Source organism: Culex pipiens, chromosome 1 (assembly GCF_016801865.2).
Source record: "Culex pipiens pallens isolate TS chromosome 1, TS_CPP_V2, whole genome shotgun sequence".
In the NCBI taxonomy this organism is placed as follows: domain Eukaryota; kingdom Metazoa; phylum Arthropoda; class Insecta; order Diptera; family Culicidae; genus Culex; species Culex pipiens.
The window spans coordinates 44,382,572-44,409,980 of record NC_068937.1 but is presented as its reverse complement, the minus strand read 5'-3'; the positions used below and the strand labels follow the sequence as shown (position 1 = coordinate 44,409,980).

The following is a 27,409-nucleotide window of genomic DNA, read 5'->3' as shown; positions in this document are numbered from 1 at the left end:
AATTTATTAGAAATTGAATGAAAATTTATAAAAATTTATGAATAATTATTAAAAAGTTAATGTAAATTTAATAATATTTCATGAAAATTGTATCAAAAATGCACGAAAATTTTATGAAAATTCTATGAAAATTTTATGAAAATTTTGTGAAAATTGTATCAAAGTTGCATGAAAATTTTATGAAAATTTTATGAAAATTTTATGAAAATTTTATGAAAATTTCATGAAAATTTATGAAAATTTTATGAAAATTTTATGAAAATTTTATGAAAATTTTATAAAAATTTTATGAAAATTTTATGAAAATTTTATGAAAATTTTATGAAAATTTTATGAAAATTGTATGAAAATTTTATGAAAATTTTATGAAAATTTTATGAAAATTTTATAAAAATGTTATAAAATCTTGATGAAAATTTAATGTAAATTGAGTGAAAAATTTATAAAAATTATATTAAACTTTTATGAAAATATAATGAAAACTTAATGAAAATTTCATTAAAAGTTTATGAAATTTTGTTTTGAAAATTTATTAAAAATTTAATGAATATTTTAAGAAAATTTAATTAAAATAATATGAGAATTGAATGAAAATTTCATAAAAATTTTATGAAAATGTTATGAAAAATTGGTGGAAATTTCATAAAATTAATGCATTTAATGAATTTTTAATGAAAATTTAATTTAAATTTGATGAAAATTTGATTTATTGTTTATTGTTTAATGAACATTTTAAAATAAAGAAAAATGTGATTTTTCAATAAAGCATAAAACTTTTAGCACAAACAATTTGCAGCCAACTTCAACACCAACTTTTCGCTGCAAATTAGCGGAATTCATCGAAATTGAGATTGGCTTGCTGATTTTCCAAATCCCTTCCCGCCCCCCTCTCTTTGTCCCACCACCTCTCAGATCAAAACTAGCATCAGTACAGAGAGCGTGGCAAAACTTTATCAATTCCAATGGCTCCCCGGTTTGGGTTTTGGTCTGAAATTGGCAGATTCATTAAACTTTGCACCCTCTTCCGCAGTCAGCAACTAAGCTTAATTTCCGGAAGTGAATGCGGGGCTTAAAGTTTTCATCGAAAATAGTTGGAAGAAAGGGAGGAACGGGTGGAATGCAAAACTTGGCCAACTTGCCGGTTGATTGAGTGGGAAAATTAAATATCGCGAGCTCAGCGGAATTGTTTAGGATGAGTTGGTGAAATTTGATCAGTCGCTGGGTGATACAGGAAGGTCATAAGCTCGGAATAAGCAAAGGCAAACGGTGATTTTTTTTTATATCTGAAAACATGAACTTTAATAAACATTATAAACACTGCAAACCATCACAACTTCACGCCACTGAAATCAATGAAACGGGGGTGCCAATTTAATGCAACTTCTATTTCACCCAACTAACTTCCCCCGGAAAACAAATCAAACGTTGCTCGAAACCGCAAAAACAAAACGGGAGCTCGCGGGCCAAATAATAACACCAACCAACAAAATTTCTGCGCAGACTCAATTCGAGGAGAAGCATGAACTTTGGGGTTCCCAGAATCACGTGCAATTTGATTTTTTCAAAAATATTTTGTCTGGGCCGAATGGTTTTTCTCTAAAGTTTGTATGGAGAAATTGTGTTGTTCGATTCTCTCACATACACAGCAAAAAATCCGATTGTAAAATCGCATGCAAAAGCATTCACATCACCTTTGTAAGCAAAAACATGTAATATTGTATGAGAAAACGTGTACACAAAAGGCATGTACCGAAGAAGAAAAAAACGGGTCTGCTCACCCCAAAAATAACATCAATCCGGCGAGAGACATAAATATTCAGATTACCAAGTCCGCGCGTCTACCCTCTCGGCTATCTCGCCGCTATGTAAATTGTTGGATCGTATGCAGTCAACACACTATACGACGTACGGAAAACCTACTGTAGTAATCTGAAAATGACTCTCGCTGGATTGATGTAATTTTTGGGGTGAGCAGACCTGATTTTTTTTCTTCGGTACATGCTTTTTGTGTACACGTTTTCTCATACATAATACATGCTTTTGCTAACAAAGGTGTATTGCTTGCAATTTTTGGGTTGTATGCAACAGCGACGAACCGCCCTAATTCTCTATATAAACTTTGGAGTTAAACTGTTCGGCCCAGATAAACTTTCGGGCATTCGATTTTTTTTTATTTTTAATCCGGCTTAAACATTTTTGGCGCTTTCGGTATGCCCAAAGAAGCAATTTTGCATCATCAGTATGGCCATATAATTTTCCATACAAATTTGGCAGCTGTCCGTACAAAAACGATAAATGAAAATTCAAAAATCGGTATCTATTGAAGGAATTTTTTGATCGATTTGGTGTCTTCGGCAAAGTTGTAGGTATGGATATGGACTACACTGAAAAAATGAAACACTTTTTTTGTGTTTTGGAGGAGGTCAGATGCCAACTTTTCAGAAATTTCCAGGTTGATAAAAATCTTTGACCGAGTTATGAATTTTTTAATCAATACTGATTTTTTTCCAAAAAATCGAAATATTGGTCGCAAAAATTTGTCAACTTCATTTTTCGATGTAAAATCAAATTTGCAATCAAAAAGTACTTTAGTGAAATTTTGATAAAGTGCACCGTTTTCAATTTATATACATTTTAAGTGACTTTTTTGAAAAAAGTCGCAGTTTTTCATTTTTTTAATTAGCGCACATGTTTGCCCACTTTTGAAAAATACATTTTTGAAAAGCTGAGAAAATTCTCTATACTTTGCTTTTTTGAACTTTGTTGATACGACCCTTAGTTGCTGTGATATTGCCATGCAAAGGTTTGAAAACATGAAAGTTGATGTTTTCTAAGTCTCCTTTTAACAACTCACCATTTTCTAATGTCGATATCTCAGCAACTAATGGTCCGATTTTCAATTTAAAAATGTTAAATATGAAACATTTCTGAAATTTTCCGATCTTTTTGAAAAAAATCTTTACAAAATTTTTAAACCCAGAATAATATTTTAAAAGGGCGTTATAGAGAATGATTGGCCCTTTTGAAATGTTAGTTTTGATTTTTAAATTTTTAATAAATATTTCTTTTAAAAAGATCGGAAAATTTCACGAGTGTTGTAAATTGAACCATAAGTTGCTGAGATATCGACATTAGAAATGGTGGGTTGTTTGGGTGAGACTGGGAAAACATCAATTTTCATGTTTTTAAACCTTTGCATGGCAATATCTCAGTTACTAAGGGTCGTATCAAGAAAGTTCAAAAAAGAAAAAAATAGAGAATTTTCTCAGCTTTTCAATAATATTTTTTTTCAAAAGTGGGCAAACATGTGCACTAATTTAAAAAAATGAAAATCTGCGACCATTTTCAAAAAAGTCACCAAAAAATTAATTTAACTTGAAAACGGTGCACTTTATCAAAATTTCACTAAAGTACTTTTTAATTGCAAATTTGATTTTACATCGAAAAATGAAGCTGAAAATTTTTTGCGACCAAAAACTCGATTTTTAGAAAAAAAATCAGTATTGATTCAAAAATTCATAACTTGGTCAAAGATTTTTTGCACAACATGGAAATTGGCATTTGGTGTCCTCTAAAACATATCAGAAAATGAAAAAAAAATAAAATTGTGTTTTTTTGTAAATCAAGTTTTAGTGACAAAAAGTTAAATGAAACATTCTTTTACCTTGTAACATTTTATTCCAGTGTACCTACAACTTTGCCGAAGACACCAAATCAATCAAAAAATTCCTTCAATAGATACACATTTTTGAATTTCATACATCATTTTTGTATGGACAGCTGCCAAATTTCTATGGAAAATTATATGGACAAACTAATGATGCAAAATGGCTTCTTTGGGCATACCGAAGGCACCAAAAAAGTTTCAGTCAAATTAAAAAATATAAAAAAATCGAATGACCGAAATCTGAATGAACTGCTCAGATGCGATATAATAGTAGTGTTCGGCCCAAACCGAAGTGTTGACCCAAAGCTGTCTTAATTAGCCCAGTGTGCGCCACCCCACCCCTGCAGCGCTGACAGAAACGGTGCTGCCAACTTTGACAGCTAAAAACAACGGCGCGGCGACGAGTTCGCGCGCAAACGACCGAACGTTCAAGAAGAAGACAGCAGCGAAACGGCGCGCAAAGAACAGTCGCACGAACTGATCGTTTCATGTAAATAGAATCGGAAATAAAAGAAAGTTTTGTGGAGGAAAGTGATCTTTAGCGTGTTTTATTCGTCCGGAATCGTAGTCCCATCAATCCGCGAGTGTTACAGTCCGCTCGATCGAAGAAACGTCCACTTCGCCCAAAACCCGTCGTCAGGAGCCGCAACAAGTAGGGTATAGCGTAGTCACCAATAAGACACTTTTAGTTTTTGAAATTCAATGATTTTTGTATTTTGACCTCAAAATGTTGGGCAGCATTCTGCAAAATTATTTACAGTATGTAAAAAAAGTATTTACACCTCTTGAGCACTATGCACATTTTGTGATGAAACATGTAAAAAATTTAAAGTTTGACAGGAATCTAGTACTAAGTTTTGTTCAGAAACTCATGCCAAACATTTTGCTACAAAAAGCTCATGAAAAGATGATTTCTATAAAAAGTTATATAACAAATACTATTACGAAAATAAAAAAGGTGCAAAAAAAGTTTGTACACCTTTCGAAAAATTAACATAAATAATGTTATTTGTTGACAAATCACCATAAATCCAGTCTCCCAACTTCAAATAGGCATCCTTGACTGATTAAAAAAATAATTTGGATTGAATATAAAGTTTACTAACTACTTAGTATAAAAGTTTATATAACTCTGGAAATTCTATATAAAACTTATCTAAACTTAATTTTGCAAACTTTTAATTCAACTAAATGTCAATATATTACCATAGAATTGCTAAATAAACATTTTGGAGTGGGTATAACACCGTTTTGGGGGTATTTGTATCGATCGAATAGATTTTTCGTTGGAATTTCGTACCAACCCGGAATTACGTCGTCGAAAAATCCGCCGGCATCCGAACCGGTCCTCAATTCTTAAGTCAACCTATGTGGCATCGGAAAGGGCATAAAATTTCCGATCTTTTGATACCCATACATCTAGGTTTTCTATAAAACCCACGTTTTTTAAATACCTGGGCAAAAAGTAAGTTTAATCCACGAGAACAAAAATTACGAAATTCCATACATTTTTGGCAGGTTGCTCAAACGAAACCATAACAACGTTTTTGCTTAGGTATTTAAAAACGTGGGTTTTATAGAAAACCTAGATGTATGGGTATCAAAAGATCGGAAATTTTATGCCCTTTCTGATGCCACATAGGTTGACTTAAGAATTGTGGACCGGTTCGGATGCCGGCGGATTTTTCAACGACGTAATTCCGGGTTGGTACGAAATTCCAACGAAAAATCTATTCGATCGATACAAATACCCCCAAAACGGTGTTATACCCACTCCAAAATGTTTATTTAGCAATTCTATGGTAATATATTGACATTTAGTTGAATTAAAAGTTTGCAAAATTAAGTTTAGATAAGTTTTATATAGAATTTCCAGAGTTATATAAACTTTTATACTAAGTAGTTAGAAAACTATATATTCAATCCAAATTATTTTTTTAATCAGTCAAGGATGCCTATTTGAAGTTGGGAGACTGGATTTATGGTGATTTGTCAACAAATAACATTATTTATGTTAATTTTTCGAAAGGTGTACAAACTTTTTTTGCACCTTTTTTAGTTTCGTAATAGTATTTGTTATATAACTTTTTATAGAAATCATCTTTTCATGAGCTTTTTGTAGCAAAATGTCTGACATGAGTTTCTGAACAAAACGTAGTACTAGGTTTCTGTCAACATTAAATTGTTTAGATGTTTCATCACATTATGTGCATAGTGCCCAAGGGGTGTAAATACTTTTTTTACATTCTGTATTACTGAATTTATCATGTATTATAAACTGTGTTTCATTTTGAAAAATGTATCATAATTTAACTTTTCAAGTCACCGATGTCACCAACAGCAAAGCATCATTATACCATAAAACTGTTTTTGCACCAACTCGGATTTTCCAGTTCAATAATCGGCGAGCAAAAACATATTTTTCCCCACTCCACCTCCCCGAAGTAATCGAGCCACGTAGCTAGGCAATAGTTTCATCCCCTTTTCCAAGGAAAAACTTCTTGTTCCGTGGGCGGTGGTGAGGGGAGAAAGCGATACAAAATAACGGCCCCGGCCAGCAAGGATTAACTTTTCGCTAATGCATAATTATAGACCTCGACGACGACGTTCTGAGGGGAAATTCTGGACGACGTGTCGAAAACCCGGTGGAAAATTAATTAAATATTGTTCGGGAAACAGTGCAGCAACGGCGGGATAAAAAGAACCGGGGGGAGACAGGAATTTTGGTGCAACTTTATCTTTTGGTGTCATCGCAGAGCAGCAGAACAACGGCAGTGTGACTTTATTGATGTGTGTGTGTGTGATGCTGCAAAGTGGCTTTGGCATGTTTCAAAGGGGGGGAAATTTTCCACCCCAAAACGTGCGGAAAAGTTTCGTTTCGTGAAAAACTATCGAGGCTTATTGTGTGAGAAGATGAATTAGAGGTGAAGCTTTTTGGTTGAAAGGGTTTTAAAATGTTTCGCATGAGTCAACAAAAAAATCTTTAGATAAATATTTCTAACAATAAAATTGGATACAACAAACAAATCAATCCAAATTTGTCCAAGAGTTTCTGCTCCAGACTACGATGCAAAAGAAGGCGAAACTGGAAACGAGCTCGAGTAATTGAAATCTCACTTGTACTGATTTACAATTCGCTCGTTTGTTTTCCCCAGTTTTTTTTTGCCCTCGCACTCTCTGACAGTCAAAAATTTGAAATATGAACCCCGGGAAGAAAATATTTCATCGCCCCCCTTCGACCTGGAAGTGGCTTCGATGCCAGGGAAAGGGTGTGGAATTTCGGTTCAACTTTGGCAGCATCAATTCATCATTCATTATTTGCGGCCCACAATGAAGCGATCGTGAGGGCGGTTTTTTTCGAAAATGCATATTTTTGGAATTTATGGTGCTACCGTTGCGGTGAAGGTATAAGGAGGGTTACATACATGACTAAATCCACCTATAAGTTGTTGATGTCTTATTCAGATAATATTGTATATTCAGATAATTTATTGAAAATAAAAAAAAATCACAAATGTTCAAAATATGCAATATATGGGACTTAAACGTAAATTTGTTTGCTTTTTCACTAAATTATTTTTTTATAATAAAATTTTCACAAGATACCGGATTTTTTCAATACTCAAGTTTTTAAAATTTGAAATATGTACAACAAAAAAAGCGAAATTTTTGCAAGCTTTTTCAATTTGTTAAGATTTTATAAAATACAAAATTTTCACAAAATACCATATTTTTTCGAAAATACTATCAAACAAAGCAAAATGTTGCATGCTTCATAATAACATTCAAATTGTGTATGCTTTAAATCATACAAAACTTTGCATCGTTTTTTACAAAAAAAAAAAAAACATTTCAAAAAAAGTGAAAAAGCAAACAAAACATTGCTTCGTTGGATATCGCAAATTTTGAAAATTTGAGTATTTTCGAAAAATACGATATTTTGTGCAAATGTTTTTATTTAACATAATAAATCTTAAATAAAGCGAAAAACTAACTAAATCCACCAATGTGCTTGTAGCCTTCCTCACTTATTACCAACAATGGCTGATATGATGGAATTGTACAACAATTTCATATATTTTTTAGATCCAGAATAAAAAAGTACATAAATATCACTTAAGTGACCATACCTCGAGACAGGGTTGTCAGATCATCAATGTTTTGGACTCGTTGGAAAGGTCTTTTGATAACCTCCATCCGATCCGGACATAGTTTACATACATTTAAATGAGATCCGGCTTCAAAAAAGTACATAAATGTCACTTAAGTGGCCATATCACGAGACAGGGTTGCCAGATCTTCAATGTTTTAGGCTCGTTGGAAAGGTCTTTTGATAACCTTACCAACGATGATGGACCCGGACATAGTTCACAAACATTTAAGTTAGATCCGGATATATGTTAAAACACTTTTTTATACATAACTTTTGAACTACTAATCGAAACTTCAATCTGTATAAAACTCGATCTATGGGACCCTAAACCAAGTCGAATGCAACAGGTTCGGGTCAAATCGGTTCAGCCAGTGCCGAGAAACATGAGCTAGATTGTTGGTCACATACATACATACACACAGACATTTGTTCACTTTTCGATTCTGAGTCGATATGTATACCTGATGGTGGGTCTACGACGTTTTTATACAAAGTTCATTTTTAGAGCAGGATTATAGCCTTACCTCAGTGAGGAAGGCAAAAGCATACCAAATTTCGCTTCGTTTGATAAATATGGGTAATTTGGAAAATTTGAGTATTTTGAAAAAATACGGTAATTTATGAAAATTTTAGTATTTTACAAAAAAAACTCTTATTAAGTGAAAAAACATACAAATGGGTATTCCAAATTATATATTTATTTGGTACACCCAACTGGCAGTCGCATGATTGTGATGCATGGCGGCATGAAAGTATATCAGATTCTGCATGAAATCTGTTCTCATGCATTTTTTACGATATAGGGGTATGACATTTTTGCCCGTTACCGACAATTCGTCGCCATCGTGCTAACTTGTCGTACGTGCATTTTGGGCCAAATTGAGTTAAGAACGCCATTTTGTGCAGCTCACAATGCCTCACCTTTTGACCTTTACAGATCCCCAAAATTCGATTTCAATCCTGAGATATTCAACAAAAACCGAAAAAACTCCGTGCATTTTTGTCACTTTACATATGAAAGTAGTTTCAATCTTGTCGTGCTATCTTGTCACTCCATGAAAATTGATGTAAGTGCGACAAAAGGCCAAAGGGATTTCAGGCCAGGAAAGTCAGGATGCGTTTGTCGCACGTACAAGCTAGACTACCGTAAACATTTGTAATGATAACTCGGGACTCCAGCAACCAACTTCAACCAAACTTTGGGACAATGCACAGAATGGTGAGCTAAACAAAACGTGTTTGTTATTGTTTACATTGCGTGCTCTCGTTTTTGAATATTCAAGGTCAAACAGTAAAACGCGTTTTTCTCGGAACGTCAAAATGGCGGGTGTGACAAGATAGCACGACGACGTCGAATTATCGACATTACCGACCGCTTTTTGGTTGTATTTCACAAAAAAAAACACTTTGCAGAACGAGGATTGAACCACCAACTTCTTGGTTATTGATCCGACACGCTACCACCGCGCCATGGCCGCTTGATGAAAAGTGAGTGAAAGAGCACCAACATATGCTTCTCTTTGGAGTGTTGCTCGGGGACGGGCCAGCTTTATATGTGTTGGTGAGAACTGCAGATCGCTGAAATTTTTACACGCGGGCAAAAATGATCTACGGGCTTGCTGCAAAAAATGTTATAAAATATGACATTTTCTGCAGCAAATCCAATGTTGCAGATTTTGAGATATATTTTTCCTTTGGGTGTACCTAAGGTAAGCGGAGAGGATGTCGAGCCGCTGTCAGTGCGAGCCACCTCCATAAGCTTGCGGTTGTGAGAGCAGAAAGGAGAACTCATAAGATAGCGAGAAAAATGAGACAGAAGATTCTCTCCGTTAGACCCACACCCAACCAGCGGTCGCATGATTGTGATACATGGCGGCATGAAAGTATATCAGAATCTGCATGAAAACTGTCCTCATGCATTTTTTGCGATATAGGGGTATGACATTTTTGTCCGTTACCGACAATTATCAACATTACTGTTGCCACCGCTGGGATGGGCACACTGGCCGACGGTGCAACGCCGGCGGTGTAATCAGCCGATACCGTCACAGCTGTCAACGCGTGCAAAGAGGACAGAAAAAGTGTGTGTGTGGCCTCCAGTGTAAACACGCGCGCTGTTCGTTCACCATTTTTCACCTGGGAGAGTGCAGACGTTTTGGACGAGTCGGAGGAGATTTTGCGGATTATTAAGGAGGAAAAGTAAGAGTTGTAGTTTTTAATATTGAAATTTATTGAAACAGTGCAACCTAGAAAACCTCGAAAAGGTCCCGCGAGCTGCTCTGCCGTTTCGCACCGTCACTTGGGGCGAATCTGTACTTCGGTGATCCGAAGAGTGCAAAGAAGGAAAGTTAGGAAGAGGAAGAGGAGGAGTTGGAAAGGAAGAGGAAACGCTAACGTAGGAAAGGAAACCAATTAAGTAAGTAGTAGGACTAACAATGTAAACAAAAACCTAAAAATATATACTTACTTGCAGTTTTGTAGCTGCTCGAAGAGCTGCTGAACAAAAAGTTGGGGTTTTATTTACCGACCACCCGAACAATCTACAAAATTAATTGCGGGTTCGGTATTCCTCTCCCACGATGGCTGACGAAAATCCGGAATTCACAAAGACTCCCTGCTCAACCTGCAAAGAGGTGTCGACCGAGGATGAGGTGATGGTGGGCTGCGATTGCTGCAAGCTGTGGTTCCATGCTCGGTGCGTCAACTTCAATCCGGCTGATAAGAAGTCGGGGAAGAAATGGTACTGTCCGGACAAGGACTGCCAGAAGAAGAAAAAGACTAAGAAGTCTGTTGAGGTACCGCTCCCAGTGCCCCCCGAGTTGCAAGAAAAGCTGGATGCTTTGGAAGAAACTCGGAAGCGTGCGGAAGCGGAACAGGAGATGACGCGAGTCCTGAAGGAGAAGGAGTTTGAACTGGCTGCTTATCTTCAGGAGCGTCAGATGAAGATCGACGAAGAGCTTCGCGAGAAGGAAGCCAAAAGGGCTGAGGAACTTCGCGAGAGGGACTTCAAGCGGCGCGAGGCCGATCTAGCGGCGGAGATGGTGAAGAAGGAGGAGCACCTGAAGCGGATCCAACAGCTGGAAACAACGTTCCGGGACAAAAGCGCCTCCATCGACAAGCTGCTGAAAAACAGTAGTACTCCGCTAAGAAACCCCGAAGTCAAACCGCTGACTGAAGGAAACGTCGCTAAACACGACGGCCGCGAAGATCCTGAGGTCAATCCGGCGAAACCTGGAGACATTCCGGATAATCCTGGGACCAATCCGGGAACTCCTGGAAGCAATCCGGGTTCGCCGAAGTCGTCTAAGAAACCGGTGTCCTCGTCGGATAGTTCGTCGGCGTCCAGCGTCTCGACCGACGCCAACGATGACGGAAAGAGCGGAAAAACGGCAAAGTCGACCAAAGTTGATGTGTCCAAGCCAGACGGGCTGGGGCTGCACGGATCGGGTCCAACGAAGGCCCAGCGAGCTGCACGACAAGGGCTGACAAGGAAGCTGCCAGACTTCCACGGCAAGCCAGAAGAGTGGCCATTGTTCTTCGCGGCCTACCAAGCGTCAAACGAAGCCTGCGGGTACACGGACGTGGAGAATCTCGTGCGCCTACAAGACTGCCTGAAAGGCAGAGCGCTCGAGGAGGTACGTGGCCAGCTCATTCTGCCCAAGTCGGTTCCGCGTGTGATCGCCAAGCTTCGCCAGATCTACGGTCGCCCAGAAGTGCTGCTGCAAAGCCACCTGCAACGAGTGCGCAAGCTGGAGCCGCCGAGAGCGGACAAGCTGGGATCATTCATTCCGTTCGGCAATGCTGTGGAACAACTATGTGAGCACATCGAGGCCGCAGAACTAACGGCGCATCTGGTCAATCCGATCTTGATCCAGGAACTCGTCGACAAGCTTCCGGACGGGGAGAAGAGGAGTTGGGTGCACTACAAGCGCAAGAAGCGCGAAGTAAATCTGCGCACGCTCACCAACTTTCTCTCAAAGATCGTCGAGGATGCGTGCGAGGCGACGGTCAACCTAGACTACAAACCGGACGTCAGAGCAGCGTCGGGATCGAGTGGCCGAAGCCGAAACAAAGAGAAAGCCGCACTGTTCAACCATAGCGTTGCAGAGGAATCTACAGAGCGGCGAGGGCAGAAACAGCAAAGGCCGTGCAAGGCGTGCCAGTGCACGGACCATCGGCTGTGGAACTGCGAGGACTTCAAGAAGCTGCCCTACGAAGATCGAGCGAAGATGGCGACGAAGTGGAAGCTTTGCCAACGCTGCCTGAATGACCACGGCGGCCAATGCAAGCTCAAACTTCGCTGCAACGTCGGAGAGTGTCGCGAGCCGCACAATGCTTTGCTTCATCCGGAGACCAGGGCAGTCGGCATGAACGCACACATTACGTCCACGAGTCCCGTGCTGTTCCGGATGCTCCCGGTAAAAGTCTACTGCGGTGAGAGATCAATGATCGTGCTCGCTTTCCTCGACGAGGGTTCGTCCCTCACCCTGATCGAAAGTGGTCTAGCCGACCGTTTGGGGCTGTTGGGGACGAAGGAGAAGCTCACCATCAAGTGGACGGCCAACGTCACACGAGTGGAACAACATTCGAGGCGGACAAATATTTGGGCGTCGGCGATCAACGGGACGAATGGCGAGAAGCTGCTGCTGCAATCTGTGCGTACGGTGGACAAGCTGATGTTGCCACGCCAAACACTAAATGCTGCTGAAGTTTCGTCACACTACGATCACTTGCGCGGGATTCCGATGGATTCGTACGACGGTCGGCCAGGAATGCTGATCGGGTTGAATAACATTCATTCGTTCGCACCGCTGGAAACGAAGGTCGGCACGATTGTCGATCCGGTGGCAGTCCGGTGCAAGCTCGGCTGGACGGTCTACGGACCGCGGGATGCAGAGTCGGCGGGCGCGAGCTGTTTCCTCGGATGCCACCAAGAAGTGACGAACGAGGAGCTGCACGATCTTCTCAAAAGCCACTATTCGCTGGAAGAAGCGGTGGTGACTGTGCAGCGGGAGTCGGTCGAGGATCAGCGGGCGAGGAAGATCATGGAGGAAACTACGCGTCGCGTGGGTGACCGCTTCGAGACCGGACTGCTGTGGAAGACCGACGACGTCAAGTTCCCGAACAGCTACCCGATGGCTGTGAAGCGGATGAAGCAGCTGGAGAAGAAACTTGAGCGTTCGCCGGAATTGTACAACAACGTCAAGAAGCAGATTCTGGACTACCAGGCCAAGGGATACGCGCACGAAGCCACCGCGGAGGAACTGAACGAAACCGATAACAACAAAGCGTTCTACTTGCCGCTCAACGTGGTGGTGAACCCGAAGAAGCCGGGGAAAGTTCGGCTGGTTTGGGATGCGGCGGCGACGATTGGTGGAGTCTCTCTCAACTCGATGCTGGTGAAGGGACCAGATCTGCTCGTGCCACTGGTGTCAGTGATCTGTGGGTTCCGCGAACGACGAGTTGCCTTCGGCGGGGACATCCGCGAGATGTACCACCAGCTGAAGATTATCTCCGGGGACAAGCAAGCTCAACGCTTCCTCTTCCGGGACAACATCAACGAAGAGCCGAAAGTGTACGTGATGGACGTCGCTACATTCGGGTCGAAGAGTTCGCCGGCGTCGGCGCAGTACGTCAAGAACCGCAATGCGGAAGAGCATGCCGGTCAGTATCCGGACGCCGTGGCTGCGATCATCAATCGGCACTACGTCGATGACTATTTTGACAGCGTCGACACCGTCGAGGAAGCTGTCAAGCGAGCGAAGCAGGTGAGCCACGTCCACAAACAAGGTGGTTTCGAGATCCGCAACTGGGTGTCCAACTCGCCGGAAGTGCTGACTGCTCTGGGCGAAGAGAAGCCGATGAGTCCTGTGCTGCTGAATCAGGACAAGCAAACACCCAGCGAACGCGTACTCGGCGTGCGGTGGGACCCGGAGCTGGACGAATTCGCCTTCGCCGTGATGCACCGCGAAGAACTGATGAAGTACCTGAAAGAGGGGAAAAGGCCAACCAAACGGATCGTACTGAGCTGCGTGATGGGATTTTTCGATCCGCTCGGCCTGCTGTCGCCGTTCACAATCCACGGGAAGATCATCATCCAACATTTGTGGCGAACCGGCTGCAGATGGGACCAAGACATTGACGACGAAGCCTGGATTCTGTGGAAGCGGTGGACGGCACTGCTGCCGGAAGTCGAAGCGCTGCGGTTTCCCCGGAGCTACTTCGGCGATGCGATGTCCTCGTCGATCGAGAGTCTCGAGCTGCACATCTTCAGCGACGCGAGCGAGCTGGCCTACGGTTGTGCGGCGTATCTACGCGCGGTCATCAACGGCCAAGTTCACTGCAGCCTCGTCATGGCGAGATCGAAGGTAGCACCGCTGAAACGACAATCAATTCCACGTCTGGAGTTGATGGCGGCGTGCATGGGAGCGCGCATGAGCCAGCAGATCCTCGGAACTCACACGCTGCAAATCGACCGTACCGTTTTCTGGACCGACTCGAGGACTGTCCTTGCTTGGCTGCACGCAGATCCCTACAAGTACAAGCAGTTCGTCGCCTTTCGGGTCGGGGAGATTCTGGAGCTGACGAGACTGGACGATTGGAGATGGGTGCCTTCCAAGAAGAACATCGCGGACGTTCTCACGAAGTGGGGACCTGGACCGCCACTGCAGAACGATTCGGAATGGCGGAACGGCCCGGCGATACTGTTCGAGCAGGATGACCACGACTCACCGCCTGAGCAGATCGAGGAGACGAACGAAGACGCACGAGGCGTGGTACTGTTCCACAGGACAGTCAACGTAGAAGCGGTCTCGACGTGGGCAAAGCTGGTGAGGGTGACTGCAACGGCGGTACGCTTCATCGAAAATTGTCGTCGCAAAAAGGACGGCCGTCCAGTACTGACTGCAAAGGCCACGAGTCGCCTAGCCAAGCTGGTCAAAACGCAGCACGAGACGGATGTTCAACCGCTGCAACAAGACGAGCTGCAGAAGGCCGAGAGGATTCTGTGGAAACAAGCGCAATTCGAGAGCTTCCCTGATGAGATGAGCGTGCTGACAAAGAACCTACAGCTGAAACAGGGTGAGTTGCCGGAGAAGATCGAGCGGTCGAGTCCGCTCTACAAGCTGCTGCCGGTGCTCGACGAGGATGGTGTTCTGCGCGTTCGTGGAAGGCTGGAGAAGAACGAATCGATCCCGTTCGACAAGCGATTCCCGATCATTTTGGGTCGAAAACACGCCGTCACCAAGAAGATCATCCAGCACTACCACGAGAAGTACGGTCACGCGAATCGGGAGACCGTGTTCAACGAGCTGCGTCAGAAGTTCTGGATTCCGAACGCACGGGCCGCGATCCTGGAGGTGGTCAAGGAGTGTGTGTGGTGCAAGGTGAACCGTTGCGTGCCGTTCGTCCCAACAATGGCGCCGCTTCCGGTCGAACGCACTGCAGCAACCATGCGACCGTTCAGCGCGGTGGGCGTCGATTACCTGGGACCGGTCGAAGTCACGGTGGGTCGCCGCAGAGAGAAGCGCTGGATCGCCGTCTTCACGTGTCTAGCGGTCAGGGCGGTGCATCTCGAAGTGGTCCATAGCCTCACCACGCAATCGTGCCTGATGGCCCTCCGGAGGTTCGCGTGCAAGCGAGGCGTTCCCGAGAAAGTGTTCTCCGACAATGCTACGTGCTTTCGGGGAGCGGACGCGGCGATGACGAAGGCGATCAACAAGGAGTGCGCGGAGCAGATGACGTCGGCGACCACTGCATGGTCCTTTATCCCACCTGGGACGCCCCACATGGGCGGGGCCTGGGAACGGATGGTGCGATCGGTGAAGGAGGCGTTGCGCGCACTCGACGACGGACGAAAGCTGACCGACGAAATTCTCTCCACATCTTTGGCGGAGGCCGAAGACATGATCAACACTCGGCCTTTGACGTACGTCCCTCAAGAGTCCGCTGAAGAAGAAGCCATCACGCCAAACCATTTCCTGCGCGGGACGGTAACGAGCGCGGACCTCAAGCTGGACGAGACGGTGGACACCGCTGCAGCACTACGAGACGTGTACAAGCGAAGCCAGCAGCTGGCGGGCAAGATGTGGGAGCGGTGGTCGAAGGAGTACCTGCCCTCGCTGAACCGGCGTCCAAAGTGGTTCGAGGATCGCAAGCCCCTCGAAGCGGGTGACCTGGTGTTCGTGGTCGACGGCAAGAACCGGAAGAGCTGGGTACGAGGTCGAGTGGTCGAGGTGTTCAGCGGGTCGGACGGACGCGTTCGGCAAGCGGACGTGAGGACAGCAGACGGGAAGGTCAACAGGAGAGCAGTGGTTAATTTAGCGGTGTTGGAGATCAGGGACGGTAAGTCCGACGCGCCGGAAGGCCCGACGGATCTTACGGGCTGGGGTGTTGCCACCGCTGGGATGGGCACACTGGCCGACGGTGCAACGCCGGCGGTGTAATCAGCCGATACCGTCACAGCTGTCAACGCGCGCAAAGAGGACAGAAAAAGTGTGTGTGTGGCCTCCAGTGTAAACACGCGCGCTGTTCGTTCACCATTTTTCACCTGGGAGAGTGCAGACGTTTTGGACGAGTCGGAGGAGATTTTGCGGATTATTAAGGAGGAAAAGTAAGAGTTGTAGTTTTTAATATTGAAATTTATTGAAACAGTGCAACCTAGAAAACCTCGAAAAGGTCCCGCGAGCTGCTCTGCCGTTTCGCACCGTCACTTGGGGCGAATCTGTACTTCGGTGATCCGAAGAGTGCAAAGAAGGAAAGTTAGGAAGAGGAAGAGGAGGAGTTGGAAAGGAAGAGGAAACGCTAACGTAGGAAAGGAAACCAATTAAGTAAGTAGTAGGACTAACAATGTAAACAAAAACCTAAAAATATATACTTACTTGCAGTTTTGTAGCTGCTCGAAGAGCTGCTGAACAAAAAGTTGGGGTTTTATTTACCGACCACCCGAACAATTACCGACGGCAGATTGATTGTATTGCAGAAAAAAAATCTTAACAGAACGAGGATTGAACCATCAACTTCTAGGTTGCTGATCCGACACGCTACCACCGCGCCATAGACGCTTGATGAATGGTGAAGGACAGAGCGCGAACATAATGTTCTCTCTAGAGTGTTGCTCGGGGACGCACCAGCATTCTATGTGTTGGTGAGAACTGCAGATCGCTGACGTGTTTACACGCGGGCAAAAATGATCTATGGGCTTGCTGCAAAATATGTAATAAAATATAACATTTTCTGCAGCAAATCCACTGTTGCAGATTTTGAGATATATTTTTCGTTTGGGTGCAGTTTGGTACATTCGAAAAAATACGGTATTTTGTAAAAATTTAAACATTAAAAAAACTCTCGTAATGTGGAAAAGCAAACCAAATTTCACTTCTCTTGATACTTATATTGTAAATTTTGAAATTTTGAGTGTTTTCGAAAAAATCAGAATTATTTTGTGCAAATTTTAGTTTTTGACAAAAAAAACTTAAAAAAAAAGTGAAAAAGCATGCAAAATTTCGCTTCGTTTGATAGCCATATTGCAAATTAGGAAAATTTGAGTACTTTCGGAAATAATACGGTATTTTGAGAACAATTTTGAGTGAGTTTTTTCTTAGGTATCTTTTTTCTTTATTATTGTTTATTTATTGTTTTTGATTTAACGTTTTATTTTTCAGTTTTGTTATTTCTGTATAATGGGTAATATGGTTTCCAATACGATAGTTTGGATATGTTTTGTAGAGTAATTTGGACAATTTTTGATGAATGATTTGATACATTGTTTTTGTGAGCATAATTTACCACCCTTAGACTTGCATTAAATTCCTTTTTTATTATTTGTAGTTGATTTTCATAGAACATCATTCCAGGCTTAATAAAAGATTTGTGAATAAGCTATCTTTTAATAAAAAGATACAAATGTTGAGATATATTTAGTTATAAGTTTATAAGCTTTTTCTTAACAAGTGGTTCTTAAGCTTTTATGTTCCTAATAACATATTTATCATGCATTTATTAGATATAAAAGTGAAGTTTTCATAACATCGGTAAATAAATCATACAAACACATTCTCTAACTGCTGTTGTTAAACAATCAAATCAGTTCTTTGATAAACTCACAGAATCACTCAATGTCCTAAAAAATAATTCCTAAAATATTCAAAGAGAGTTAAAACTAAACTTTCCAGCATGCTATCATCCTACTGCCTGCTTTTGTGTTAGTTTAGATTAGATAAGAAAACGATTTTTAACTGGAATTTGTTTTTTTTTTTCTTTTGCCTCCTCATTCTCTCCCAAGAATGGTTATCCAGGGCAGGTGGTAATAACAAAATGGAGGTCATTTCAATAACAAGTCCTGTTGAAATATCTTATTTTGTTACCAGAAAGTCATGATCATCGGTAATGAGAAGAAAATAATAACATCCCCACTTAGTCTAAAAATTGTTATTGGACAGATCTTATGAGAGTGTAAGGAATATGGAAAATCATTCAATCATTGATCGCGTTATTCATGTGTTGTTCCAACTTAAAAAAAACAAACATCAGTCTTAGTTTATGTGTTTTTTTTTATTGAATTTTACTTCAACGATGGAAAAATTTGGACCAATTTTATTAAGGACATTATTTTGGTGAAATTTTTTAAAGTTGATTCTTTGAATTGTTGATATTGGAATATTCTTTTAATAATGTTTAAAGTTTGATCGAAAATGTTGCGCATAACGAAATATTTTATTATTATTTTTTCGCTAGAACTTTAAGAATGTTGGGAATGCCTTGGCTCTGTAAAATTCTACATTTGAAAATATTTAATATTTATTTGGAGCCAAGCAATAAAATTAACATTTTATAAAAAAGCTAATGAAAAGAAATCAATATCAAAATCGATTATTTTCTAGCGCAAAAAAACATATCGAACCAATATCAAATTGAGAAATTGGGTTTTTTGCTCTTTTATAGAATTTTCTTGTAATATCTTTTAATAACAGAAATAGTTATTTTTCGAGCCAATCTCTGTTATTATTTTGTGTTACTATAACAGCCAGCTAGGGGGCGTTTTAATAACAAGTTCTGACCTCCTGAAAATAGCAGTGCTCGAACTTTTCCAGTTATTTCTTCCTACTTGGGGTTACAAACCCAATGTTACCCTCACTTGCGGTAGTGTTTTTTTTTATTTCTCTGTGTTTTTTTCATTTTAGCATGGTTTTTGAAAAAAAAATTGATACCTTTTGCACGTTATTTTTTTTTTAAGATGCTACGAATATAATATGTACTGTTTCAATCTGTCTTATTTTTTAAGCAGACTCTAAATATGAGCTCATGTTCACCAAAATTATCTTTGTAAAGGAAATTCGAGTTTCCCGAGAAGCTACATGATTTACCTGCAACAGGGTGTGGTGCGCTGGTGCAATCGCCTGTAAATGGTTCAGTGAATCCCACCATTCATCCAGAACGGGAGCAGGAGAAGCCCCAGCACAACGCAACCCATTTGGATGGAAATCAGCCATGCTCGGTGCTGGTACATCCACACAAAAATAGAGGTCGAACATGGTGCAGTGCACAAGGGTACATAAATAAATCCAGGTTAACTGCAGGTGGAAAGTGAAGCTGCAATGGATTCAAATTTTGTAATACTTTGTTTGAAATTTGGTGTAGAATTTCCATTAAAAAACTCTAAACAATTTTGTGTTTTATTCTGGTTCAACTCTAACCTACCGTGCAAATCGAATGACGCCACTTCCTTCTAGACCAGAGACTTTCAGCTAAACAACTTTCAAGGGAATAAAGCAGTGTTTTAACTTAAAAATGAACCACTCAAGGCAATAGCATTTGTTTGTTAATTTTTTTCAGATTTTTAAGCTAGGATTTCGTTAGATTTCGTGACGAAATTTGCTAGTAATAATTAAGGTCAGTTGGAGTTATCACGAAAAACAACCTGAAACTCCCATAATTGAAACCAATCTTCCCAAAGCTAGTCCAAATCACCAGGATCATTTACATCGTTCAACGGAAGCAGAACCAACTGTCTCGCCATCATCGTTCAATTGGTCCGTACTACTCTTCCGGAGAAGTTCCGTTCTCCGGCCTGACTCGGGCTGATGGTTCATAATTCAGAGGTATTGAATGGAATCACTTTGCTCCGGGAAATCGAACCTACCATCGGCTGACGTGCTCTGGACGACGAGTCGGCCAACGATGTCAGCAGCAGCTGCTGTCAACGTACTTCTGGGCATTTTCCTTTGAAGGCATCTGAAGTGCATCCCAAGCTGACGACTCACCGAGTGAAACGTACCTCTGGGTATATTTCCTTGTCCCGATATCTTCTTCTGGCTCCCGGAGTCAACGGAAGTCAAATGGGTAATTTATGACGATGTGAGTTGGGAAATTTCGTGAGTTGGACTCTGAAAGGGGCGGCATGGTCTTTTTTGGGTTTCTTAACTTTTTTATTGTCTCGACTGCTTTTCTTAATAAACTGTTTGTTTTGTCTCATTCGGTTTTCTGTCTCATCGTCATTTTGTATCATCTTATTTTTTGTTATCATCATTCCATCATTTCTTCTTACTTGTCATTCTGTCTCCATAATCATTTTGTCTCAACTGGATATATTGTCTCATTTATCTCTCTGTCAATTTGTCTTTCTGTCTCATATGCTTCCTGTATTATTTTTATCTATCGCACCTGTCTTCATGCATCAATTATCTCTCTGTCTTATTGGCATTTCTGTCCCCTGAGTCTTTCATTTTTCATGTGTCTCTGGCTCATTTGTCTTTCTGTTATTTTTTTTTATTTTGAATCTGTCTCATCTGTTTTTTTCCTGCCATTAAGTCTCTTTTTGTCCCACTTTTCTTCTCTGTTTTATATGTTTTGTCTGTCGCATCTGTCTTTCTTTCTCGCCTGCTTTGTTTGTCTTTCTGTCTCATTAAAATTTTTGTATCTCGTCAACACTCCTGCTTTTCTGTCGCCTTTTTGTCTCATCTATCTTTTTGACAAAAATATCTCATCTGTCTCCTATGTCTTATCTGTCTCATCTGCCTCATCTGTCTTTCAGTCTCATCTGTTTTATGTCTCATCTATAGTTCTATCTTATCTGTCTTTCTGTCTCATTTGTCTCATCTGTCACGCTTGTCTCATATGTCTCATCTGTCCCACCAGCCTCATCTGTTTCATCTGTCTCATCTGTCTTTCAGTCTCATCTGTTTTATGTCTCATCTATCGTTCTATCTTATCTGACTTTCTGTCTCGTCTGTCTCGCTTGTCTCATGTGTCTCATCTCGACGTCGTCGTGCTATCTTGTCGCACCCGCCATTTTGACATTCCGAGAAAAACGCGTTTTAATGTTTGACCTTGAATATTAAAAAACGAGAGCACGCAATGTAAACAATAACAAACACGTTTTGTTTGGCTCACCATTCTGTGCATTGTCCCAAAGTTTGGTTGAAGTTGGTTGCTGGAGTCCCGAGTTATAATTACAAATGTTTACGGTAGTCTAGCTTGTACGTGCGACAAACGCATCCTGACTTTCCTGGCCTGAAATCCCTTTGGCCTTTTGTCGCACTTACATCAATTTTCATGGAGTGACAAGATAGCACGACAAGATTGAAACTACTTTCATATGTAAAGTGACAAAAATGCACGGAGTTTTTTCGGTTTTTGTTGAATATCTCAGGATTGAAATCGATTTTGGGGATCTGTGAAGGTCAAAAGGTGAGGCGTTGTGAGCTGCACAAAATGGTGTTCTTTACTCAATTTGGCCCAAAATGCACGTACGACAAGTTAGCACGATGGCGACGATCTGTCTCACTTGTCTCATCTGCCTCATCTGTCTTATTTGTCTCATCTGTCTTTCAGTCTCATCTGTTTTATGTCTCATCTGTCTCATCTGTCTCGCTTGTCTCATTCGTTTCATCTGTCCCACCTGCCTCATCTGTCTCACCTGTCTCATCTGTCTTTCAGTCTTATCTGTTTTATGTCTCATCTATCGTTCTATCTAATTTGTCTTTCTGTCTCATCTGTCTCATCTGTCTCGCTTGTCTCATATGTCTCATCTGTCCCACCAGCCTCATCTGTCTTATCTTTCTTTTCTGTCTTTCAGCCTCATCTGTCTTATCTTTCTCATCTGTTTTTCAGTCTCATCTGTTTTATGTCTCATCTATCGTTCTATTTTATCTGTCTTTCTGTCTCATCTGTCTCATCTATCTTATGAGTCTCATCGGTCTCATCTGTGTTATCTGTCTTTCAGTCTCATCTGTTTTATGTCTCATCTATCGTTCTATCTTATCTGTCTTTCTGTCACATCTGTCTCATCTCTCTCATCTGTCTCGCCTGTCTCGTATGTCTCATCTATCTTTCCTGTCTCATCTGTCTCACCTGCCCCTCTTCCTCATCTGATTTTGTCTTTCTATTTGTCTCACATGATTTTTTTTTTGTTTTTCCACTTTCCGTTCCTTTTCCCCCCTCACTCCAAACTGAACAAAACTTCCAAATGAGCTGCAATTTTGGACTTAAGTCCATTCCAGTGTCAAGCCGACCAGCCGACATCCAGCTTTGATGGAGCGTGTCTCTGATTGAAATCCCGAAGCCCTTCCTCGTAATTGAGCTCCAATCTAGAATGTGTCCACAGTGTGCCTTCACTCGGTTCGATTGATGCGATTGATGACAGCAGTTGAGGAAAACTTTATTTTATGGCCCAAGTAATTGAGCAGTCGAGCAGTCGGATTTCCGAGTGCGATAGCGAAGCTCACTTAAGTGTGTTACGAGGGCAAAGGTTGGCAAAGTTAAGCGAGGAGATAACATTTTTACGAGCTTTGGAAGAAGTGCTGAGTGTTTCCGATTTTATTTTTGGAGTAGGGATTTTATTTAATATTTGTTGAGAAGCTAGTTTGTGGCGCCGAAGAGCTTTGTGAATGGAGTGCTTCGAAGTTATGATTTGTAAAATAAAATTCAAACTTTGTCCAAACAGAATTGGTACAGATATGAGCAATTTTTCCCCAAAACCGGAAATGGATTTAGCCATTTTGTGTCATTGGTTCACCCATGCAAGACTCCATACAAATTTGGCAACTGTCCATACAAAAATGGTTCGTAAATTTTCTAAAATATGTAACTTGGTGCTGATTTGTATTTCTTTACCTAAAGAGTGAAAAATCTACAGAAAAAAACCTCCTTTACCAAAAATGCAAATTTCCACCGCTTTCCTGTAAATATTATGCCACCCACCAGAAAAGGTGATGCCTGTCATCAAATTCCGCACAAAATTTGATTGCTTGCCGTGTAAACAGAAAATTGATTTGATGGTGTTTCGGTGCCCAGCGGCCGCGGCGTAAAGCGGTGAGAATTTGTCAACTTTATCGCGTGGCGTTTGATGAAACGTGACTTTGAACTGGGCGGGCAGCGGGTGCAGCAGGCCAGTTGTGTAAACATGTTTGAACTTCATCGGGGGACGGCCACTGTGTCCGTTTGTGATGGTCAAACGTGGCTTCGCGGGAGCTGTGGGAGCGCTGGACTGGGAAAAGAGGTTTATGAAACTTTAAAGCCTCTGAAGAAGATTGTTGGGGAGCCAAAACGTCAAAAGTACCAACTGACTCAAACAAGTTTCTAAAATTAAAATTTTCCCCCTTGGCGTACCATTTGCAACCACTTTGATGCAACCCCGTCCGCCGTGTTGTTCACCTGGACCTCACACATAGTGATAGATTTAATTGAAAATGCTTCGTGGTGCCCCCGTGTAAATTCCTGGCCAGCATCGCATCGGAATCGGTCAGCACGTGTGACGACCCGATGATCAAAGCGAGTTGGCTTAAATGGAGTTTGGGTATTGGGAAGGTTTTTTTTTTGGAGATTTGGAGAATTTTGTGGAAATAAATTGGATGGCGTGGGGTTTGAGATGACATGCTTGTGAAAATAATTCTTGTTTCGACAAGAAAAAAAGGGACAAAATCAATTTGATTAAAAGTTGCTTTAAAACACATTTGACTATTTTGAGGGAATCAGCGAAAAAACAATTCGAAATAGTGTATTAAAAATGCGTAGTTGTGTTATCTTCTACCAAACAGTACATGGTTGAGCGATATCGAGTGATATAGATTTGCGTGTGTAAGATATAAGTTTGCGCTATCCCTGTATCGGCGCTACTGTCAAAGCCGAGTGACGCATGTGACGTTCGCAGACAAGCTGTGGGCCAGTGCCGCACACATACCACTCTGTCTCGTCCTCTTTCATCTGTCAACTGCCCGAGTGAACGCTGAACAATCGTGTTGGTGGGGGCTTCTCACGGGAGCAGGTTTGTACTAGGGACCTACATATAGGCTCTCTAGTTTGTACGGGAGAAGGTGTGGAGATTTAGTTTGTAGTGAGTAAGTGCCTTTTCGCGATAATGTTTCGAATTTCTTCGATATTTTTGTGCGTGGCAGTGAAATAGAAAGTCTAGGCGTAATAAGTCCCCGTCTGGTGTTCTTCAACGTCGCAATAGACCGGGTATTCTATTCCACGCCTCAAATCCAAGTAAGAGTTAGTATTAAAAGTTCTGGCAAAAAAAAACAATTTGGTCGCCAGTAGTTATCGTGCTTTCGAGCAATCCTTCTTCTTCTCTCTCCTTATTATTACTTATCTCTTCCTCTTACTATACGCGCATCCTTTTGTTGTTTATTGGGTTAATTACACAGTTCAACAAGATTTTGTCTCTGAGACGAGTATATGTGTTCCTAGTAGAATTTTGCCTGCTGAATCCGAATCCGGGTCCAGAATTGCTCCAAATGGTCCCAATTTTGAGATACACCCGTTTGAAATGTTAGTTTAGGCCAAAATTAGCTACTTTGTCGACTATTTTACAAAAGAACTATTGAATAAACAACTAAACCAATACATGTATCTTATAGTTCACGTCCCCTTTCTGAAACACCCCTGGTTTTTAAAATTTGATTGTTTCTACGCATATTTATAGCCATTTTAAAATTATATTTTCAGTTGATTCTCATTCAAGTTTTTCCAACTTGCATGCAAGTCATATTATGCTGGGATATCAATAATAAAAATCAAAAATGCTTTGCAGAACGTTAAAAAAGTATGTCTCGGTAATCTAATTGATCATATTTCATGTAATTTTGTCTGCTGAATCCATTCCTATCATTAGATTTTTTCAAAAAGGTCAGCTTTTTGAGTAAAAATTGAATTTTCGATGATTTTTTCAAAATAAAATCTATTTTATGCTAAAGTATGACTTAGAGATAACTAAATGTCGATGTCTCGTCAGTATTTTTGTCTGCTGCACCCATTCCCATCATTGGATTTTTTCAAAAAGGTCAGCTTTTATAGTAAAAACTGAATTTTCGATGATTTTTTCAAAATAAAATCTATTTTATGCTAAAGTATGACTTAGAGATAACTAAATGTCTAGTCTCGTCAGTCTAACTGATCATTTATAATGTATTTTTGTCTGCTGAATCCATTCCCATCATTAGATTTTTTCGAAAAGGTCAAGTTTTTGAGTAAAAATAGATTTTTTCAAAATAAAATCTATTTTATGAGCAGTTCTCTTCGAAATCGGCCGATATCGACCATTTTTATTTGTTGTATTTTTTTATTTGGCTCAAACTTTGTGGGGCCTACCCTATGACCAAAGAAGCTATTTTGTGCCATTGGTTCACCCATACAAGTCTCCATACAATTTGGGCAGCTGTCCATACAAAAATGGTACGTAAAAATTTAAACAGCTGGAACTTTTGAGTGAATTTTCTGATCAATTTGGCGTCTTCGGCAAAGTTGTAGGTATTTTTAAGGACTATTAAGAAAAAAATAGGTACACGGAAAAATTGCCGATTTTTTTATTAACTTTTTTTCACAAAAACTCAAATTCCCAAAATACGTATTTTTTGATTTTCGAGATTTGTTATATGTTTTAGAGGACAAAAAACCTCATTTTTTGAGCCATAGATAAATATGGTCAAAAAATCTGCCGCCAAGTTATGAATTTTTGAAAAAAATGTGATTTTGGAAAAAAATCGAAATTTCATACAACACGAAATTAGACCTAATCATTTTATGTTAAATTTGATTTGCAATCGAAAAGTACTTTACAGATTTTTTGATAAAGGACTCCGTATTCAAGATATAGTCACCCAAAGTTTGATTTAAGCGAAATATTTGCAGTTTTTTTGATTTTTAAAAATATTGACCATGAGTGACTTTTTCTAAAAATATCAATTTTTAAAAGATTCTGATCTTTGATTTTCTATGAAATTGTCAAAGAGACATAGAACAGCGGTTTAAACAAAAGAGAGAAAAATTGAGGTTGTGTAAATCTTACCCAAAATCCCCATAATTTTATAATGTCGATATTTATCTCAGCAACTTATGTTCCGATTTTCAATGTTAAAACATAAAACATTCTTTACGAAAAAAAATCCGATCTTTTCAAAAACAAAATTTTCAAAAAAAAATCAAGAATAACATTTTTAAAGGGTGCAATATTGAATGTTTGGGTGGCTACATCTTGAAAACGGAGCCGTTTTTCAAAAATCTGTACTTTTCGATTGCAAATTAAATTTAACATAAAAAATTAAGTCAAATTTTGTTTTGTATGAAATTTTAATTTTTTTCCAAAAATTACTGCCTTTTCAAAAATTCATAACAAGGCGGCAGATTTATTGACCATAATTCTCTATGGCTCAAAAAATGGGGTTTTTTGTCCTCTAAATTTTTTCAACATTTGGGAATTTGAGTAATTGTAAAAAAAATGTTAATAAAGAATTCGGCAATTTTTTTCCGTGTACCTTTTTTTCTCAATAGTCCTCAACAACTTAACAACTTTGCCGAAGACGCCAAATTGATCAGAAAATTCACTCAAAAGTTCCAGCTGTTTAAATTTTTACGTACCATTTTTGTATGGACAGCTGCCAAAATTGTATGGAGACTTGTATGGGTGAACCAATGGCACAAAATAGCTTCTTTAGTCATAGGGTAGGCCCCACAAAGTTTGAGCCAAATAAAAAAATACAACAAATAAAAATGGTCGATATCGGCCGATTTCGAAGAGAACTGCTCATAAAATTGATTTTATTTTGAAAAAATCTATTTTTACTCAAAAACTTGACCTTTTCGAAAAAATCTAATGATGAGAATGGATTCAGCAGACAAAAATACATAAAAAATGATCAATTAGACTGACGAGACATCGACATTTAGTCATCTCTGAGTCATAGTTTAGCATAAAATAGATTTTATTTTGAAAAAAATCATCGATAATTCAATTTTTACTCAAAAACTTGACCTTTTCGAAAAAATCTAATGATGGGAATGGATTCAGCAGACAAAAATACATTATAAATGATCAATTAGGCTGACGAGACATCCACGAGTCATACTTTAGCATTAAATAAATTTTATTTTGAAAAAAATCATGGAAAATTCAATTTTTACTCAAAAACCTGACCTTTTTGAAAAAAATTCAATGATGGGAATGGATTCAGCAGACAAAAATACATTAAAAGTGATTAATAAGACTGACGAGACATCGACATTTAGTCATCTCTGAGTCATACTTTAGCATAAAATAGATTTTATTTTGAAAAAATCATCGAAAATTCAATTTTTACTCAAAAAGCTGACCTTTT

At 40.2% G+C, this 27,409-nt stretch overlaps 1 protein-coding gene across 2 annotated transcripts; it reads left to right on the top strand.

The window, feature by feature from the left end:
- The first annotated feature begins 9,896 nt into the window (after window positions 1–9,896).
- Window positions 9,897–16,770, top strand: LOC120412626 (uncharacterized). 2 transcript variants are annotated; one of them, XR_008212346.1, is made up of 3 exons: window positions 9,897–10,236; window positions 10,294–16,648; window positions 16,706–16,770. XR_008212346.1 is itself a non-coding variant. In XM_052709337.1 (2 exons), the coding sequence occupies exon 2, from the start codon at window positions 10,400–10,402 to the stop codon at window positions 16,262–16,264; it is 5,865 nt and encodes a 1,954-aa protein (XP_052565297.1). In that variant the 5' UTR covers window positions 9,897–10,236; window positions 10,294–10,399; the 3' UTR covers window positions 16,265–16,686. The 2 variants fall into 2 exon arrangements, 1 of the variants encoding a protein (XP_052565297.1); XM_052709337.1 differs by lacking the exon at window positions 16,706–16,770 and having other exon boundaries at window positions 10,294–16,686.
- Window positions 16,771–27,409: the final 10,639 nt, after the last annotated feature.